At 43.1% G+C, this 21,616-nt stretch overlaps 1 protein-coding gene across 4 annotated transcripts in view; it reads right to left on the bottom strand.

Moving 5' to 3' along the window:
• LOC144679076 (uridine phosphorylase 1-like) overlaps positions 1-21,616 on the bottom strand; it is a 125,789-nt gene that overhangs the window by 26,820 nt on the left and 77,353 nt on the right. For all 4 annotated transcript variants that reach the window (XM_078539350.1, XM_078539352.1, XM_078539353.1 and 1 more), the window contains 2 exons: positions 18,616-18,730; positions 13,879-14,088 (listed from right to left, as the gene is read on the bottom strand). In XM_078539350.1, coding sequence (XP_078395476.1) covers positions 13,879-14,088; positions 18,616-18,730 — 325 coding nt within the window. The remainder of the gene's footprint in view (positions 1-13,878; positions 14,089-18,615; positions 18,731-21,616) is intronic.

Raw genomic sequence — 21,616 nt, 5'->3', positions numbered from 1 at the left:
AGAGCACACGCAGGACATCACAGAATCCAGTGACACTTGGGTACGAGATTCTTGCAGCAAACACAAGCCGCATGGGGTGCGTGCATTACTAATCTGGACAGTAACTTTGAAGCTGGACAATTTACTGTGCTCAAAAGGTTACACTCTGCACAGAGGAGAGGCCCTGGACTGCAACAGTAGCCTTTGTTTTGTGCAGGAAGCAAGGTTTCACATCTGATTGACATGAATACTGCTCAATATAACAAAGAGCCACAGACAAGGAGACATCCTTGGGAGTGTATTTACAATGATCGACATTAAGTACAAGTGATTAACACCCGTGCCTACATCATGCAACTAAATCTTCTTGACCTTCCTAATACTGCCACTACATCTTGGTGCTCCCTTGACATCCACAGTGAAGTTGGGGATGGCCTGCTGACTGCTATTAGGAATTCCAAGATCTAACAAGTGTGAAAAGTCTTCAGCATCTATACCTCAAGCTGCTGTCCACAAAGAACTGAAGTTAAGAAAACTCACTTTGAATCGGATTGTTCAGGGTATCATATTCCTTTGCCTGGGTTTTTTAAAATCTGTGTGTCTTACTGTTGCCTTAACGAAAGTGTAATTGGGAGTTAGATTAACTAGGGGATTTAGAAGTTATCATATTAGTAATTTGTTGACCTGTATATGTACTTAAAATCATTTATTCTAATAAAGGTTTAATTTAGTTTTGTAAGAAGCTTACAAGACTCGGTGATCTTATTACTGCTGAATTCAAGGCACGCATCTCAAAATTTATACAAATTGTAAAACAGTTGTGGCAGTTGTTTCAAGTTTCCCTTTGGGATTTGAGCAGCTCAGCATTTACCATCGGCTGTGCCGTGACAATGTTGCCTGTGATGCCCTTGGTGGTTGTCCTCTGGAGGGCAGAGACCTGGAGACACCCAGCATGTTTTTGGGCTCCTGCTGTGTGACAGTGGTACCCTCCATGGTCTATGGAGCTGGAGCTGCTGGAGTCACAGGAAGGGGGGATTTGGATGGACCGGGCACTCCCAGAGTCACCTGGGTGGATGACCCCGGGATGTGCACCTGCTGATCCTCCTCCCTATGAGTGTCTGAGGGCCCCTGGCTGACTCCTTGAGAGAAAGGGACAGCTGGATTGAGCTTGAGGTGCCCTGCACCCACCTCGCATACACACTGATGGATATCTGCAAGTGCCTCAGTGATGGAGTGCAGCTCCTGCGGCAGTGCAGGACCAATGTCCTGGACCCAAATCTCCATGGTGGCTGCCATCCTACCAGTGTTGACCACGGTGCACTGGCATGCCCGTGTTTTCACCTCAGACTGAGGGTGGATGGACTCCTCCATTGTGCCTTGCAATGAGAAGTGCAGTGCACATCCCTTCATGATGTTCCTGAGCTTGCCGTTGCAGCTCCAGCAACTAAGGGATGACCGAGTCCAGAGCTTTCTCATCTGACCCAGACACAGATTTGTGGCCTCCAGCAGTCCTCCGAGTGCTAGAAACCTGGGAAGTCCCTGCCACCGCCTGCTGTGAATCAGGCTGTGTGATGTGCTCCCCAGATTGTGACTCCAAGGCTACTCTAGAACTAGGTCCCACTGAGGTGTGCCTCTCTGCACTAGTGGAGGGTGTGGGTGAGTGCTGTGATGGGTCTTCAATGTCAGTGTCTGCGGATTCCTCTTACATGGGGTCCTCAGGGCTGGAGTCAAGCAGCTGGCTTGTGGATCCTCTCGGTTGCTTCCCAGATGTGCCTGCGAAAGCAAGGAGTGATAATTAGTGCATGGCAGGTGACTGCAGAACAGGGGAACTCACTCACAGCATGGTTTTCTGATGGATGTTGCACTGCTGGATCCTCACTTGGTTGAGCACTGTCAACCTCACCGTTGGCACAGGAAAGGTCCAGATCGTTTCCGGCCAGCTGAATGGCTCTATTTTCAAAGTCTGTGAGGACCTTGATATTGGGCATTCCTCCACCAGTCTGTGACCTCTCCACTTTGTTGTGTGCCAGCTTGTCCTGCATGAATACAGATTGAAAGAGTGCAAGCAGGATATCTGCCAGGCCAGAAGAGAAGGATGCCTGGCATGTGTGGGTTCTGAGTGGTGCCATGGACCAGATGAGGACACGATGAAGGTGAATGAGATCCCTGTTGGATGTGTGATGGGTTTGAGAGTGAGAGAGTTGAGAGTGATGAGAAGAGTGACTTACCCTGGCAGAACGGAGACGACCATTTATCTTCTTTCAACACTGGGTGGCTGCCTTTGTTGCAGGGCGTTGGTGCTGACCAATCTCGCTCTCTCTCACACGCACACATCTCCTCTCTCTCTCCGTCTCTCACACGCACACATTTCCTGTCTCTCTCTCTCTCTCGCACACATCTCCTGTCTCTCTCTCTCTCGCACACATCTCCTGTCTGTCTCTCTCTCTCTCTCGTACACATCTCCTGTCTCTCTCTCTCTCTCGTACACATTCCTGTCTCTCTTTCTCTCTCGCACACATCTCCTGTCTCTCTCTCTCTCTCTAACACACATCTCCTGTCTCTCTCTCTCTCGCACACATCTCCTGTCTCTCTCTCTCGCACACATCTCCTGTCTCTCTCTCTCTCTCTCTCGCACACATCTCCTGTCTCTCTACACTCTCTCTTGACTGTGATATAATTAAAGAATTTAGCATAGAAAGGGAGGAGGGTCTAAGTGGTCTGGCAGGCTTAAAAGTAGATAAATCTCCAGGCCCGGATGAAATGTATCCCAGGCTGTTGAGTGAGGCAAGGGAGGAGATAGCAGGGGCGCTGGCAATAATTTTCAATACCTCTCTGGCCACAGGAGAGGTGCCAGAGGACTGGAGGACAGCCAATGTGGTACTATTATTCAAGAAGGGAGGAAGGGATAGACCAGGGTACTACAGGCCAGCCAGTCAGGAAAACTATTGGAAGCAATTCTGAGGGACAGAATTAATTTACACTTGGAGAGGCAGGGATTAATCAAGGACAGTCAGCATGCTTTTGTAAGGGGAGGTCATGTCTGACCAATTTGATTGAATTTTTCAGAGGTGACCAGGTGTGTAGATGAGGGCAATGTATTTGACGTAGTCTACTTGGACTTCAGCAAGGCTTTTGATAAGGTCCCACATGGGAAACTCATAATGAAGGTTAAGAGCCTATGGGATCCAAGGCAATTTCGCAAATTGGATCCAGAATTGGCTGAGTGGCAGGAGACAGAGGGTGATGGTAGAGGGGTGTTTTTGTGACTGGATGTCTGTGTCCAATGGGGTTCCACAGGGATCGGTGTTGAATCCCTTGCTGTTTGTGGTAAAAATAAAAGATTTATACTTAAATGTAGGAGCGTTGATCAGTAAGTTCGCGGATGACATGAAAATTGGTGGGGTGGTAAATAGTGAGGAGGATAGCCTTAGATTACAGGAGGATATAGACAGGCTGATCAGTGGGAAATGTAATTCAATCCAGATAAGTGTGAGGCAATGCACTTGGGCAGGCCAAACAAGGCACGGGAATACATGATGAATGGTAGGACTCTAGGAAGTACCGATGATCAGAGGGACCTTGGTGCGCATGCTCACCAGTTCCTTAAGGTAGCGGGACAGGTAGATAAGATAAGGTGGTTAAGAAGGCATATGGGGTACTTGCCTTTATTAGCCGAGGCATAGAATATAAGAGCAGGGAGGTTATGCTGGAACTGTATAACACTGGTTAGGCTAGAGTATTGCGTGCAGTTCTAGAATCCGCATTATAGGAAGGATGTGATTGCACTAGAGAGAGTGCAGAGGAGATTTACCAGGATGTTGACCTGTGCTGGAGAGTTTTAGTTATGAGGAGAGATTGGATAGGCTGGGGTTATTTTCCCTGGAGCAGAGGAGATTGAGTGGGGACATGATTGAGGTGTACAAAATTATGAGGGGCATAGATAGGGCAGACAGGAAGGAACTTTTCCCCTTGGTGGAGGGATCAATAACCAGAGGGCGTAGATTTAAGGTAAGGGGCAGGAGGTTTAGAGGGGATGTGTGGAAGAATTTTTTCACCTAGAGGGTGGTGGGAATTTGGAACTCACTGCCTAAAAGGGTGGTAGAGGCAGAAACCCTCATAACATTTAAGAAGTATTTGTATGTACACTTGCGATGCCATGGCATACAAAGGCTATGGGCCTAGTGCAGGAAAATGGGATTAGAATAGTTAGGTACTTGTTTGACTGGCGCAGACCCGATGGACCAAAGGGCCTTTTTCTGTGCTGTAGACCTCTATGACTCTATGACCACCGCTGCCACCGTCTCCCATGTTGGATTGGTAACCTTATTCTAGAGTAGCCTTGGGGTCACAATCTGGAGAGCACATCTCACTATCTGATCCACAGCAGGTTGTGGCGGGAACTTCCTAGATTTCCAGCACTCGGAGGACTGCTGGAGGCCAGATATCTGCTGAGTCAGAGTCAGATGAGAAACCTCTGGACTCAGTCATCCCTCATTTGTTGGAGCTGCAAAGGCAAGCTCAGGAACATCATGAAGGGATATGCGTTGCACTTCTCAGATTGCAGAGCACGATGGAACAGTCCGTCCACCTTCAGTCTGAGGTGAAAACATAGGCATGTCAACGCACCATGGTTAACACTGGTAGGATGGCAGCCGCCATGGAGACTTGGGTCCAAGACCAAAATGAATGGTGATGCCCCTTGAACTGGCAGTGAGAGAGATCCCAGTGGATATGTGATAGGTTTGAGAGTGAGAAAGTTGAGAGTGATGAGAAAAGTGACTTACCCTGGCAGAACGGAGAAGACCATTTATCTTCTTTTGACACTGGGTGGCTGTCCTCTTTTGCAGGACATTGGCGCTCACCACCACTGCCACCATCTTTCATGTTGGATTGGTGACCTTGCTCGCTGCTCTTCGCCCAGGGTGAGCGTAGAGGACATCGCGCGGGCCTCCACTGCTTCCATTAGGCCTCGAGGAAGGTGTTGCTAGGTTTGGGGCAGCATGTTCCCTCCGTTTGGCAGCTATGACTTTCCAGTCGTTTCCGATCCCTTAAAGATTGCTAGCTCTGTGCAGGGGCGCCCTTTAAATATGGCGCCTGGATTACTGAAGGCTTAAGGTCATGGCAGGGCAGGCGAATCAGGGGAAGCCTTGCCAGCAATCAGATGTGATACCCATGCCTCTGCCTTTCTTCAACAAAGTGCCGCATGATACGGCAGAAAAAGCCGGCGAGGGCAACACTGCTTTCCCTGCCTGATATCAGACTTTGCCGATTTCTGGGACAATTCCACCCAATATGCGACTTTTCCATAGTTCCTTGTACTTGCTTCTCATGCTGTATGGAACTGTTGTTCCTGCAGAACCCATTGCAAAAATACATGGATCTGTAACATAAAGGCAGTTAGTCTGACAGCAAAACTGATGCATTCTAATTTTCTGATGGTGTAATCTGTCAGCAAAGTTAAGAAACGGAATGAGAGTACCAATATTCTTATTCATTTAGAAGCTTTTTCTGAGACTAAGTTGCTAACATTACTAACAATAGCAAAAAAATTGCTCAACATCCTCATGCTCAGAAGGGAGGGACCAGTTGCTAAGAGCCATTAAATGTGCAATTGCTTGTGCTGTGTCCTTCTTATCTGTTACTTCTTCAAACTTTTCCCAAAATTTTTTGTCCATTGTATTATTTTAGCTTTCGAGGCTCATCAGCACTTTGAGGCTTTTATGGAGATTTACAGCTTCATTGCTGGCCTCTCAAGTTTTCCGGTTCCAGACTGTCTTTCATATATGGCAGGCCACCTGGTGACGTGAGAAGCCTAATTTGCCTTTTCCTACCACATGCACTTTGCAAATGTTGTACTACTTTTCCACTTATTCAATCTTCAGGTCTTCTTAAATGATGGAACAATATTAATACTAATCCTGCTTCACTGAAGCGACAGCAAATATGCATTACACTGTCCATGTCTCAGTCATAAGACTTCATTCTATGAATATAAGGAATATGTAAGCATTATGCAAGATGTAATTATGAGACAAAACACAATTACTGTCTTTATAAAATGCCTGGAGTAATCAAGTGACAGCAACATCAGCGCACTGAACTCGAATGCAATATTAAATCAAGATAGGTAGCTCCAGGGGATTTATTAACCACGCTTTCACCTCTGTAATCTAGGTTTCAATCCAACTTTGGATAAAAGTCTCTGTCAAGAGTGAAATTGACAAATTCTTTAGAAAGATTTATGGGCTGAGCAAAATGGAGGAAGAACGATTTGCTGACTGCTAGAACTGCTGGAAAAGATCACTTGTGAGGCCAGTGTTATGAACCACCATTTAGGTTTGTAAAGCTATATGTAAAAATAAACACAACCAAATTAAAGTTGCTTACCCTCAAACAGAGGTAAATTATTATCCGATAAGTTTTCAATGGTCACTTTGTAAAACCAGGTTAATGAACCACAAGGGATGGAGTAGCTCCACTACTGAAATATATCCTGTATAACATATTGGTTAGACTGAAAGAAAGCAATTTCATTTAAATAAAATTTTACTACATTTTTATGAGATTTAGAAGCACTTTACATCCAAGAAATGACTTTTGAAATGTAGGGGTGGGAAACTGGCACAATGTCAGGTTGCATGCCTGTCACTTTGCCACTGTCATGCCATCTTGTCAGTGGCAGATGACCCACCCACACAGAGTTAACTTAAGCAATGATTAAGGGCCTCTTCCCCCATTTGGTGGCATTTTACTAACTGCTGGGATACGCTCCTTTGCGCGCACCCTTTGACCACAGAGGAGGCCCCCACTGGCAACGGTTGCCCCTGTGGCAATGGCACTGCCTGCTCATGCGACCACCCCTCCTCCACTGGAGGCCTATCTGACTGGCCCTTGTGCATCAAGCCTGAACTTACCTGACTTTGAGGTCACATGTCCTTGATGTGACCGCATTCACCAGATGCAGCCTCAGCAGTGGCCACCGCTACCAGTGGTGCTGCTGAGTGGCTGCCCCTCTGATTGGGCCCACAGCTCTTGGAGCAGGCCACTGTCCTTATTAGGACAACAGCTCCAGTGGCAGTCACTTAATTGGCTGTCGCCATCAAAATATGGCCCTGGGTTCCACCAAAGCAGGGTTGCCACACCTCCACCATCCCCGCCAACACTTTTGGATCCAACAGTGAGGCCCCTGTAATCTATGATAACCTCTAAATCCAGCCAGCTATTTTTCAAAATGGCAAACACACCTTCTCAGAGTTTCAAGAGGGCTGTTACTGTCATCTCAGCTATAATAACAGGATGCATGATCTTGATCAGAAAATCAACTGAAGTTAGAGTGCTTCAAACCAAGTGCCGTATAATGTCTATTGTTGGTTGATTTTCCCAAACCCAGACATTTTTTTTAAAGTATATTTTATCTTCATGATTTTGTGCTTCAAAAACATTGTTTAGTATTATTCAGCTATTCACCTCTTTTGACACTCTAAATGTCAAAACTAATACCCGATCTTCAAATTAATTATTATAAAGAAAGCACACAGTGTGTGCATTAAGGAGTTCACACATCTGCCATGGTGTGTGAACGTCTAATACATTCTGTAAGCTGCCGTTCATATTCCAAAGACCATATGTTTTTGATGAGGATCAATACATTGATTGCTAAAAAAAAGTTTTTTTCTCAAATTAATCAACAGCATCACAAAGGGACTGGTTCAATTAACACCTTTATAAACAGTCTTCTGGCCCAGTATATTGTACAATGCTATTTCATGTCTTGTTTATTTCTCTAAATAATTTCATTTTTAAATAAATCCAATATCTTAAGTCAGCCTATGGATAACCTTTGCATGGCTGATATTTTCTGCCTTCCACCGTGATAAGACATCGTAGAATTCCACTTACAAACTTATCTAAACATCTGTGCCAGTGAAAATATTTTGGAGGTAACAAGGTGCTTAGAACTCATTAATGAGAATGACCGACATATAAAAGCAGAGGTGTCCAGAGAAAAGGTAAAAAGTCTGCAGAATATAACACTGGAGGAGAACTCATAAACCAAGATCAAAATTTAAAAGCTAAGCAACAGATTACAGTATAAAAACTAAAGTTATGAAAACTATGCTTACCTAGTTGACAGCACAAATCGGGAACTTCAACTCTCAACAGACCTCGGAGCTTTTGCACATACACAGACCAGGAGTGGGTTGCACATGCACAGTTCTGCAATTTTTATATTCTTTAGGCCCAGCATGCCTCTACAGGAACAACAAAATGGCACAAAAACCCAGGTCAGGTGACCGGGAGTGCAGCATCATTGAGGATAAGAGACCAAGGCAGGGGCTGGGGAGAGGAAATAGGGAGAGAAGACAGGGAGAGGTCCCAAAAGCAGAGCCCCAGACAGGAAAAGGTCCCAGTTCAGTTAAAAAGAGAGGAACAGAAACAGACTCCAAACAGGAAAAGGGCTGCAGGTAGCAGACTTTAAGTGAAGAGGGCTTAGGAGAAGCCTTGAAGATCCATGAAGACAGAAGGTGACAGTGGGCCATGCGGTGAAGGTGCCCCTTTGGAGCTGTAGTGCTCTGCTCAGTGCAGCTGAAGAGCTGAAACTGTGCTCGCGTTGGTGCTTGATTGCAGACTCGGGAATCCGGGGAAAGGAATCTCGGGAGACAAGGTTAAAACCCTGCGAGGTCGGCCATTGTTGATGCCATCCAAATTGGAGTGACTTTTGAAGTGAATTCCCAGGTTAGATCTTCGAAGGCGAGGACTGGAATTCCTTGTGAGAGTGAGTGAGTTTCAGTGAGATTGGTCGACTCACAATGTTTCCTGACATCTGGGTGGGCTGTTGAGAAATCCATGGACACTGTCTTGATCGCATCTGTCATTTATTGTGTAGTGTAGTGTGTTTGAGCATAGTTTGCTTGTTAATTCACATTTACCTCATTTACCTTGAAAGTTAAGAGTATAAGATGGATATTGTAAACTGTTTTATCTTTCTGACCATGCATAGTAAAGTTTATTTTTGTTTATTCAAAACCCGTGGAATCTTGTGGCTTTATTCACTGGGCAAGTAACTTAAATCTCAAACTTGGTCTATTTTAACATTGGTTCCCCCCTAACTGGATCTTCCCAAAAACTTGGGATCTGGCCCAGGATCACAACAATGTACAAGAGATCTCAGTAAGCGATGGGCAAAAAGTTAGTTTGCTAATACAAATAAGTTGCTGAAAGATGAAGCAATGAAAAAACAAAGCAAAGGAATGCAATACAGAGTGAGAGAAATGAAAAAAAATGTTTCCAAATGAGACCAACACAAAAGAAAGGGAGGCTGATAAAGAAAGACAGGCTGGCAATGAGAAATGTTACCACTGTGCTGTTGAACTGACAGGGAAATATACATCAACAGTAAGTCCAGGAGTTGAGGGTACAGATCATTTAAGTCATAAGTCTGCTGCGAATCATTTCAATAAATCTAACCTGATAGAAATTTTAAAGAATGGATTATATTGATGGTTTTAATAGAGACATTGAAATATTTGCAAACCAAAGGTAAACAGAGATTTGGTTGAATACCTGATTACCGTTACCTAGCAGTGAATCAGAGAATCATTGGCCTGGATTTTATGCCCCAGGAGGGAAGTCAGTCCGAATAGACTGACTTTTAAAAAGCCTGCCCTGCAGCAATAACACAGTGGGGCCAGCATAAACAGGCTGAGGGTCAGACTTCAGCTCCTCAGTAGACAGGAAGCCCACCCTCGAGAGCTGCCAGTCAATCTGACTGGCTGCGTTATATGGCAGTGGAGGAAGATTGAGGCCCTTAATTGCCACTTAATAGGCCTAAGGGCGGGTGGCCGAGTGGGTGCCTTACTCACCCACCTCGTATTATGGGGAATGGGTCAGGGGTGGGTGAGGTGGTGGTGGGCGGGAAGGAGGTGAGATGGCCACCCGACATATTTTACATGCCTCCCCCACCCAAACCCCCTCCCTGGCCAAAACACACCCGGCAGGGGCCATAAAATCCAGCCCATAGTGCTATGTCTTTTTATTACACTAATCTGATGAAAATCAGAGACTATAAAATGTGTTATTCTGAACACTTATAGCATAAAGACAAAAATAAAAGAATCTGAGGAAAACTCCAGATCGTGTAAACAGAGGGTGTTGCAGAGTTAGAAGATCTTTGGAAATTATGGCAAAAAATGAAAACATGAAAGGTCATCCTCTTTGTCATCTAAAGTTAAGGTATTTATTTTATAATTAGGTAAGGTGCTCTAAAGATTGTCATGCCCACGCTGTGTACCCATGAATGTATGAAAGATGAACACTTTATTTTCTTCAAAAACATTGAGAATGGACAGTCTGTGTTATAACAAGATGGAGTCAAAGGGGACACGTGACCTCCTTCCTTGTCTGCAAATACATGAAGCTGCCCAAGGCTGGATTTAAACTGCTTGTCTGGTCAGAACCTTAAAATGTAAACACCTTTTTTTGAGACGTTCTATTGAGAGGATATTAAAAATAAACTCCTGTGGGGTTAACAGCTAAGACTGTGTAAATATCTACTGAAACTGATGCACAATAACCACATAGACTTAGTGGTTGCAGAATGAAATTCCACAGAATAGATGTAAAACCACTCTTTCACAAGGGTATGGAAATGGTCGGGATTCAAACCTCATTGTGTGTCAATGGTAATGTTATGAGGGACAATTTGTTTTGACAATGGGATTGCTGATACTGTGGTCACCTGATAGAAACCAGCTTGTGATAAGAAACTTTTATTAATAGACATTTAATAGATCCAGCCCGGGAAAGAAAGGACCCTGCCTAGAATCCCCTAAAAAGCAGGGAAGGTACCAACTGATTTGCAGAACCAAGCCAGATATTCGCCACAGGGGCTCAACTACACCTTCAACTGGAGCAAAGCCAGTAACCTACTACTGCTGCTGTGAATTCATCACTAGAAACTTACAAACTCCATTTTCTTCAGTGAACCAAAAGGAAATCATCAGGCCTGCAAAGGTTCCAATTTCCATCTTGAAAGACGAGCGTAATCATGACTATTTGGATTTTTTCCAATAACCTCAGTGCTTACTACCTTTTTTTTGTAATTACTTTTTCTGCTGTGCGTGGGCCTTGAGTGCATGTGTGAGCAGGTGTTGTTGCAATTACATTTGGGCTTGAGAAATAAACACTTATACTTTCCATTTTTAAGCTTCCGAGAAATCTGTCTCATGTCTGTTCTTGAGAGTCACTGCCCTTAAGGGATTAAAACACTTCTTCTTTAACCGCAACAAGATGCATTTTAATTGAGAAAAAAAGGGGGGACCATCCCACCATCATTCCTATGCCCATAATAAGATACAAGTCTAGAAATTCAATGGTGTGTGCTCATTTCACATGCACCAAGTGACCTCTAAACTTCCAACATGGCAGACAAGAAGCACACGCTCATTACGAGCAAAATATAGTCATCCAGGATCCATGCCTAAAACAGGCACTAGGAAATTTGCATTTAAAAATAAGGGACCTATTACCTGCCTGAGGTACCCTGGGCATCGTTAGGTGACCAATAATGAACCAGCACAGGGCTCACTGTGTTCACCACATGGACTGAAGCAGTTCAAGAAGGCAGCTCATCACCACCTTCTCAAGGGCAACTAGGGATGGGCAACAAATGCTGCCCCAGCCATCGAAGCCCACATCCCATGACTGTTTTCCCCTCTTGGCCTTCTCTTCCTCAAGGAAAACAGTCCCAACTTCTCCAATCTATCTTCATAACTGAAGTTTCTCAATCCTGGGATCACGCGCTCACATCCTTCCTAAGGTGTGGCGCACAGAACTATACACAATACTCCGGCTGAGATCTAACTGGTGTCTTAGACAAGTTCAGTATAACCTCCTTGCTCTTGTACTGTATGCCACTATTAATATAGCTAGGGATACTGTATGCTTTATTAACTGCTCTCTCCATCTGTCCTACCACCTTTAATGACTTATGCACAGTTATACCCATTTACTCTGCTCCTGCATGCCATTTAGAGTTGTACCCCTTATTTTATATCGTCTCTCCATACCAAAATGGATCAACTCATTCTTCTCCATATTGAACTTCATCTGTCACCTTATCTGCCCACTCCACCAACTTGCCTATGTCCTTTTGAAGTTCTATACTGTCCTCCTCAAGTTTACAATGTTTGTGTCATCTGCAAACATTGAAATTTGAATTTGAAATTGTTCCCTGTACACCAGGATCTAGATTATTAATATCTATCAGGAAAAGCAAGGGTCCCAGCGAAGTGATTTGTGTCCGTGGAGAAAAATCACTAGAAGCTTTTGAACAAATACAAAAAGCAAATAGGCAAATGGATGTTGGCGTTTATCTCAAAAGGCCTAGAATACAAAGTGGAAGAAATTATGTTTCAGTTGCATAGACCTGTGTTCATTTATATTCACTTCTGGGTACTGCTACTCTCCCATGACATTTACCAACTTGGGGGTCATCACCAACAGTCTAGTCATGGTAACACCATGGCTATAAAAACAGGGACAGAGAATGGATGCTCTGCAACAAGTAGCAGACCTCTTGATCCCTCAAAACCACCTAAAAGCTTCAAATCAGAATTGTTTAGTAATACTCGCCACTTGCCTAGATCAATGAAGCCAGTCACACTAAGAAAGGTCAACATCATCCACAACAGAGCTGCTTGTTTGACTGACCCCTTACGACTGGACTCGATGTACACTCTTCCAGTGCACTATAAGTACAGCATGTATCATTGACAAAGTATCATGCAGCAGACCACTAAGGGTGCTTGAATAGCACCTCTCTCCTACAATTTCTACCATCAAGCAAGTGAAAGGCAGAAATGTCCTAGGAACATGAGTGCATATCTCCTAGTTACACACCAACCTGACTTGGATACATTTTGTTGTTCCTCCATCTTCATTGGGCCAATATCCTGAAATTCCATATCTAATACTATTGTGGGAACATCATCAACACCAGGACTGCAGTAGCTCAACTAAGACTGGGCAATAAATGTAGCCCTGCCAATGTCATCCACATCTTAAGAATAAATTAAACCACCTAAAGGGCTCTAAATCAAAATACTGGAAAACTTTAGCATATACTGTTTATACTGCTAATGAAAATAGCATAAGAAACTCACAACACCTTTCTTTGTTGAATATGTGGCTTAATCATAGAAACTTACAGCATGGAAGGAGGCTATTCTGCTCTTCATTCCTGTGCTGGCTCTTTGAAAGAGCAGTGGTGTTTAGTCCCACATCCACACCTTTTGTCCATAATCCTATAAGTTTCTCATTTTCAAGTACTGTCCGGCTCTCAAATTATTTATGGAATCAGTTTTCATCGCCTTTTCAGCCACAGCATTACAGATCCCAACAGCTCAGTGAACAACTCTGTTTCTCATCTCCCCCTCTGGACCTTTGATTCTAATGATTTTGAATCTATAGTCACTAGTTATTGACCCACTTGCCAGAGGGAATAAGTTCTTTCTAACTGCTCTATCAAAACTTCTCAGCATCTTTAAAAACTCTATTAGATTATCGCTTAACCTTCTCTGTTCCAAGGAGAACAGTTCTAACTTTTTCAACTTCTCTTCATAACTGAAGTCCCTCATCCCTGGCATATCCTGGTAATCCTCCTCTGAACCCTTTCTAAGGTCTTTACTACTTTCTTGAAGTTTGATATCAAGAATGGCCCACAATACTCCAGCTGAGACATACCCAAGTGATTATGTAGTCTGAAATTTATGCATTAAACTGGCATCCATGTTTCCTCTGCATAAATGGGTCCTTCTCGTCATTGAGACTCATCAGAGTTGACCCTTTGAAAAAAGTTCAACTGTCGCACAAACATGTTTTATTAAACATTTGTCCTACCTTCATAGAAATCAGAGGTGCACAAGGTGGTACCAATGATGGCATTGAATTGATCGATTTCCTTGCTGCATTTCAGCAGTTCCTGAGTCAAACATTCATTTAGTACTGTGGGGTAAGCCACAATCACCCCCATTGTATTCTGTTCAAAGCATGCATTGAAAGAAGCATCGACTGAGACTTTGGTGATCACAACTGTGCCTGGCTGCAAGCCTGAGAAATAGAAAAAGAGAACTCAAAGTCAAAGCCCAATATAAATGAACACTGTTTATAAATGATGTTATGCCCTTTCTACCCAAGTCCAGGTCATAAATGTATATCTAAAAGAGCAGTGGTCCCAATACCAACATCCGGGAGATATACTTTCTATTTCTCTTCAGATTGAAAAATTACCATTCACTATTAATCTCTGCTTTCTGTCCGGTAGTCAGTTTCATATCCACAATCATGCCACTGCCCCTTTGATCACATGGTCCTCTATTATGCTAACAAGGCTACTATGTGCCACTTTATCAAGTGCCTTTTAAAAGTCAACATAAATATCAACCAAAATTCTATCAACTATCTCCATTACTTTATCAAAGAACTCAATCAAGGTTGTCTGATACAATTTGCATTTAACAAATCTATGCTGATTGAAATCATGGGTTAGTAAATGACAAAGTCCTGGATTATGATCTCTTTCCCCAACACCAATCTTAGGCTGACTGGTCTTTAGTTACTGAGTTTATCTGTCTCACCTTTTTTGAACAAGGATACAATATTTGCAATGCTCCAGACCTCTGATACAACTCCTGTATCTAAGCAGGATTGAACGATCACGGCATGTGTCTCTGCTATTTCCACCCTTACTTATCTTGGTAAACTAGGCTGTATCCCCTCTACACCAGGTGACTTTTCCACATAGAATGCTATCAACTTTTAAAGTACCTCCTCTTTAACTACTTTTACCTACGCAATATCTCTACTTTTCTCCTCCTTTACTGTGACATTGGCAGCATCCTCTTTTGTGAACAGCGCCGGAATACTCATTCGGTACCTTAGTCTCACACTACACTTCCACAAGAAGATTGCCTTTTTGGTCCTGAATCACCCCCACCATTCCCATTCCTTTCACTACCCTTTTACACTTTATGTTTAAAAAAGGCTGTTGCCTGCTAATATTTACTCATGCACTCCCTTTGATCCTGTTATTTTCTTTCTTAGACATGCTTGTACATACATAGTCAAAAGTGTAGATGATTATCTGTTTGTTTTATGGACTCATGTCCCCTGTACACACTGTTCCACATTAATATAGAGAATATAAGACTAGCTTATGATGTATTGATCAGTGATTCATGCTCAGGAATACAGTGATTTGAATAGCTCATTATTCTGAGCTGACATGCACAATTTTTAATTTAGAACCTATCACAGCACTGTACTACAGGGACACTTCCGCATCCCAAAACCAGACAGATTTAATCAGTACAGACATCAAGCGACATGATTTGAAATCCATTTCTTATCAAAAATGTGATGTTGGCATTTTAGATGCAGGAGGAGTGACAAGAACGAACAAAAATGCAAGTCTGTAAAATTCAACCTTTTGGGAGATTTTCATGACAATGCCAGATATTAATGTACGTGCAAGGTTTACATACAGAACCATGGAGGATTAAAGCATAGAAACAGGCTATCCAATCTATCAAGTTTCCACTGGTGTTTTTTGTCACCTTTAACCTCACTCTCATGTTTGCTCACCATATCTTTTCATATTTCTCTTTCTCAAATCATCATTCAACTCTCTTTTAAAAGTCTTTATGGTTTCTGCAATGGTTTGAGGCAGTCTATTGGCACTGAGGTTATGGTCAACATTCAGAGTGAGAACATTCTATTTTCTTTCCACAGAATCACAGAATTGTTACAGCACAGGAGGTGGCCATTTGGCCTGTTGCCTGGCTCTCTGACTGAGCAACGTACCTAGTACCATTTCCCCCATCTCCCCATAACCCTGCACGTTATTCTTTTTCAGATAATAATCCAATACTCCCTTGAATGCCTTGATTGAACCTGCCTCCACCACTTTCACTTAGCGCATTCTAAATCTTAACCACTCGCTGCATGAAAAAGTTTTTCCTCATGTTGCCGTTGCTTCTTCTGCCAATTAATTTAAATCTGTGCCCTCTTGTTCTCAATCCTCCACCAGTGGGAACAGTTTTTCCCTTTCTACTCTGTCTAGATCCCTCATGGTTTTGAATACCTGTGTCAAATCTCCTCTCAAACTTCTCTTCTCCAAGGAAAACAGTCACAACTTCTCCAAACTAGCTACATAACTGAAGTTCCTCATCCCTGGAACCATTTTCATGAATCTTTTCTTCACTCTCTCTAATGCCTTTACATCTTCCAAGAGTGTGGCACCCAGGGCTGGATTCAATACTCTCGCTGAGGCCAAACCAATGTCTTATACAAGTTTAACATAACATCCCTATATAGGGACATAGAGCTCTTGTACTCTATGTCCCTATTAATAAAGCCTGACATACTGTATGCTTTATTAGTCACACTCTCAACCTGTCTTGCCACTTTCAATGACTTATGCACATATACACCCAGGTCCTTCTGCTCCTGCACCCCCTTTAGAATTGTACCCTTTATTTTATATTGTCCCTCTTCATTCTTCCTACCAAGGTGAACCACTTCACACTTCTATGTATTGAATTTCATCTGCTACTTGTCTGGCCATTCCACTAACCTGTCTATGTCTCTTTGAAGTTCCATCTTACATTCTACATCCTTTTTTGGCTCTAGACAAATAGATTCTGTCCTTGATCCCTCTGGGACATCCTCCCTCTCCAGCACTGCAATGTTCTCCTTAATCAATACCACCACCACCACCACCCCCACCTCCTTTTCTTCCTTTCCTATCTTTCCTGAACACCATACATCAAGGAATATTAATACCAACCTGCCCTTCTTTGAGTCAGGTCTCTGTTCTAACGACATCATATTCCCACATGGCAATCCATGCCTGTAGCGCACCAATCTTATTTACCACACTCCGAACATTCACACACATGTACAGTAACCCTGATTTAGACTATTACTTTCTCCCTTACTCTGAACCTACCTAATAACTTAATATTTCCTGGTATCTCACTCTACCAGTATTCTGTGCATTCCCGAATATCGTAAAGCTCAAGAATGGGGTTGGGATTCCCGGACCCACCCACCATTTTTAAAGCATTCCCAGATCATCCTGACACAGCAAAAATCCGGGCCATTGTCTCTTCTCTATTCCCCATTTATTATCAGGTCCTAATTTTCCTATGTAACCATGCCTATGTAATTTGAGTTTCTGCATGCATTTATACATGTGTTTTGGCTGCTGCTCCAGACCTGAGCCCATCTCTTCTATTTTCCCCTTTTGTTCTCTTCTCTTTACCCCTCCTAGGCCCCTCTCTCATTATCATGTATAATTTCATTTCTCCCTTCTTTGAGTTCGTGTAGCTCCCTCTCTCCAAATCCCTATCCTAACCTTACAGCACTCCTCAATTTCCCTATTCTCCTATTACAGTCCCAGGCTTGGCTCCTGCTTAGATTAGCCTCCAGTTTCCCTACGTGCCTCTTTTGACATCCTCTGATGGACCCTTCAACACACTTGTCACTATCACCTTAAAAGCAGCCATCCAACTGTCCCATCTTACGCTTTTACTAACCGCCCAACCCAGCATGCCTGGTGGGTGTTAATCTTGCCTACCTCTTTTCAATCCCACACTTTTCTTCCAGTGCTGATCCTGTGGACTCTTCCAATGGATCAGCTATCAATGTCCCTCTTCACATCTCTATCCAGAATGTCCATTCATTTATGAATAAGGTCTATACCAACTATGACTTCATTGTGAATGATTGCATCAATATCATGGTCTTAACAGGAACTGGTTGACAGAGCGACTTTTCAGCTGTGGTAGTTTCAACCTCCATTTCAACTCATCATTCCTTTTCTTTCTCTTAGTTCACTGCCCTCCTATACGCACTTAATCTTTACCACCATATAAACTCCCCAACCATATTCACAGCCAACCCCTTGACCTTTCCATCATTATACATCCATCAAGTCAAATCATAGATAAACCCATCTTTGATCACCTTCTCATATACCTCTCCACTCACATCCCCTTTCTCCTGCCCAACCCCACCTCCTTCTGTGCCAGCCTTGGAAAAAACACTCACCCAATTTACAAAAGCACTTTCAAATTCCCAACTATCTAGCCTCCATTCACTGTAACAATTCTGAAGCTACCGATCTGTTCCAAGTATAGCCTCACTTCCACCTTTGATGCTCCTATACTTACAAAAACCACTACTTCTCTTTCATCCTGGTCATTTTCCCTGCATGTCTCTCATCTCCTTTACAGTCCAAAAGATAGACTTGAATGTTTATGCTGGTTTAGCCATTCATCGGCGGATCTGACTGAAGCACATAAAGCATCATCAGGTTCTTCTCCCTTCAGTCAAAGATCATCATGTTAAGAGAGCTGACTGCTGGCCGTTACGAAGGGCAAACCCAAGAGATCAGTATAAAGTCTTAGGTTTTAATACTACGCAACTTAATACTTAGTTTTTCTCAGCACTTGTTTAGATATCGCTGTCTATTATGGCTTATTTCACTTTCTTGCTTGAGCCTGGCATCGAGAATTTGCTTAGATATCTAACCTGTCTGACTCTATAACCTTTTTCTTTGGCAGGATACTGTACCTATTCCACCTGAAGTACCAATACGAAAGGCAACAACATCAGTGCACTTGGCATGACAGAGCAACTTGATGAGCTCATGTAACATGATTGAGATTGAGGGAATCCCCATGCCATGCTGAAACGAAACAGAAATCAAAATAGTTATGTATATTTAATTCATATTTGCTCAAATTATAGCCTGTAGTGCCTTTAGTGTAGTAAATGTCACAAAACAAAATGGGTATTGAGCAGCAGCAGAAGTAGAAAGGGAAGAGACTAAAGGCATGACTGAAGAGGCAACTTTTTTTTGGTCAGCTGGGTGTCTGAAAAACAGAAAAGACTATCACCAATTAAACTGCCAACCAAGTTACTGAGAAACCCGCAGTTTCTGTGGGTAAAATCTCTCTCCACAGGGACAAAACAGAACATAGCTAAGCACCAAAAGCTGGGCAGAGGTTAGCAACAAGTTTTAGGGAATCCAAAGGACGCAAAAAGGTACCACTAGTTTTTAACCAGGTAGAGCAATGCCATTTACCTGCACGTCACACTGGGAGGTTTCCTGTTGCTTGCCTTTCCAGGACTATCCTATCTGCTAGGATGTTGGCTTGTAATGCAATCTGAAGTGGAGGAGCATCAATTCCAAGCTACCGTTATTGAATTAGGCTGGCTAGGCATTCATTTACAATGTTATAAAATGCTGTAAATCTGCCAGGCTTGGGTATCTGGGAACTTAGTCAACCCTCTATAGCAGACTACATTCTAATCTCCCATCAGCTTGGAGTCATTTTGATTTCAAGGAGACCCTTTTTACCTCCTACCAACAGATTGTCTTTAATTAGTCATTAACCACAAATCTACACTTGTCAGGCAACACGCATCAGGAATTCCACACATGTGGGATAGCAGCTGCATAATTCACCCTAACATCTATGAATAAGTTGCCATCAGCATCCTGACAGCAGCATAGACATGTCATAAACCATACAACGTTGGGTTCACAAGTTGGAGGTGAAGAGCTTTAACAGTAGTTTCTGATTAATAAGATTGGTGAACAACAGACAGGCACAAGTTGATAAATGGAATTATGTCTTTTTATTTTTATTTATTCATTAACAGGATGTGGGCTTCACTGGCTGGGCCAGCATTTATTGCCCATCCCTAGTTGCCCTTGAGGTGGTGGTGGTGAGCTGCCTTCTTGAACTGCTTCAGTCCATGTGGTGTAGGTACACCCACAGTGCTGTTAGGGAGTTCCAGGGTTTTTACCCAGCGACACTGAAGGAATGGTGATATATTTCCAAGTCAGGATGGTGAGTGACTTGGAGGGGAACTTCCAGGTGGTGGTGTTGCCATCTATCTGTTGCCCTTGTCCTCCTGGATGGTAGTGGTCATGGGTTTGGAAGGTGCTGTCGAAGGAGCATCTGCAGTGCATCTTTGTAGATGGTACACTGCTGCTACTGTGCGTCGATGGTGGTGTGAGTGAATGTTTGTGGATGTGTTGCTAATCAAGAGGGCTGCTTTGTCCTGGACGGTGTCAAGCTTCTTCAGTGTTGTGGGAGCTGCATTCATCCAGGTAAGTGGGGAGTATTTCATCACACTAATATCATATGATATTATTGCTACAACAGAAGTTTGGAACAAAGAAGGGCAGGACTGGGTGTTAAATATTCCTAGGTACAAGGTGTTTAGGAGAGACAGGAAAGGAAGAAATGGGGGAGAGGGATAGTGGCAATATTGGTTAGATATGGCATTAGAGTACTGGAGAGAGAGGGCTTCTAGAAGAGTCAAGGCAGAATCTCCCTGGCTAGAGGTAAGGAATGGGAAAGGTGCAATAACATTGATCGATGTAGTAAATAGACCACCAACTAGTGGAAGGGATATGGAGAAACAAATTTGCAAAGAAATTACAGAGGTGCAAGAGTTATAGAGTAATCATAATGGGGGACTTCAATTATTCAAATATAAACTGGGATAGAAATAGCACAAAAGACAAGGTGGGGCAAGAGTTCCTGGAATGTGTTCAGGATAATTTTCTACAACAGTAAGTTTCCAGTCCAACAAGAGGATATGCATTTTTGGACCTGGTTCTGGGGAATGAGTTGGCCCAACTGGATCAAATATCAGTGGGAAAGCCTATAGAGGACAATGACCATTGTATCATAAGGTTTAGGTTAATCATGGAAAAGGACAGGGAACAATCCAGAGCAGGGATAATTAACTGGGGGAAAGCCAAATTTGATGGCTTGAGAAAGCATCTGAGTCGAGTGAGTTGGAATCAAATATTGACAGAAAAGACAGTGGCTGGACAATGGGTCACCTTCAAAGAAAAGGCATTGCAGGCAATGTCAAGGTATATTCCCTTGAAGGAGAAAGGTAGTACAAATAAATCCAGAGATCCCTGCACAACAAAAGAGATAGAGGTGAAGATGAAAAGGAAGAAGTGCGCGTACGACAGATGTCAGGTAGAAAATACATTGGAGAATCAGGCTAAATATAGAAGGACCAGAGGGGAAGTGAAGAAACTAAGAAGAAAATCAAGGAGACAGCATGAAGAGAGGCTGGCAGTGAACATAAAAGGGAATCCCAAGGTCTTCTATCAGCATGTAAATAATAAAAGGCTGGTAAAAGGAAGAGTAGGGCTGATTATCCGTAAGGGAAAAAAAGTTAGGACTAGTGCTCTTATTTCCCGGTTTTCACTGGTGTTCCATTTTAAGATATACAAAACCAGTTCGGACCAGTATTCTTATTTCCCAGTTTTTTTCTGTTTTTCCTTCTGGGTAGGGTCAAAAAAGGGGACTTGCATGTGGAGGCTGGAGAAATAGTGGAGATGTTGAACGAGTACTTTGTATCTATCTTTACAAAGGAAAAACTTGCTATCCAGGCCAAGGTGAGAGGAGGTAACTGGTACATGAGAAGAACTTACAATTGAGAGGAAGGAGGTGTTGGAAAGGCTATCTTTGCTTAAAATAGATATGGTACTCGGACTGGATGAGATGCATCCGTGAGGGAAGTGAGAGTGGAGATT

The sequence above is a fragment of the Cetorhinus maximus genome, chromosome 3 (assembly GCF_964194155.1).
Source record: "Cetorhinus maximus chromosome 3, sCetMax3.hap1.1, whole genome shotgun sequence".
In the NCBI taxonomy this organism is placed as follows: domain Eukaryota; kingdom Metazoa; phylum Chordata; class Chondrichthyes; order Lamniformes; family Cetorhinidae; genus Cetorhinus; species Cetorhinus maximus.
The sequence above is the reverse complement of the archived record's forward strand: the minus strand, read 5'-3'. Positions and strand labels throughout refer to the sequence as shown.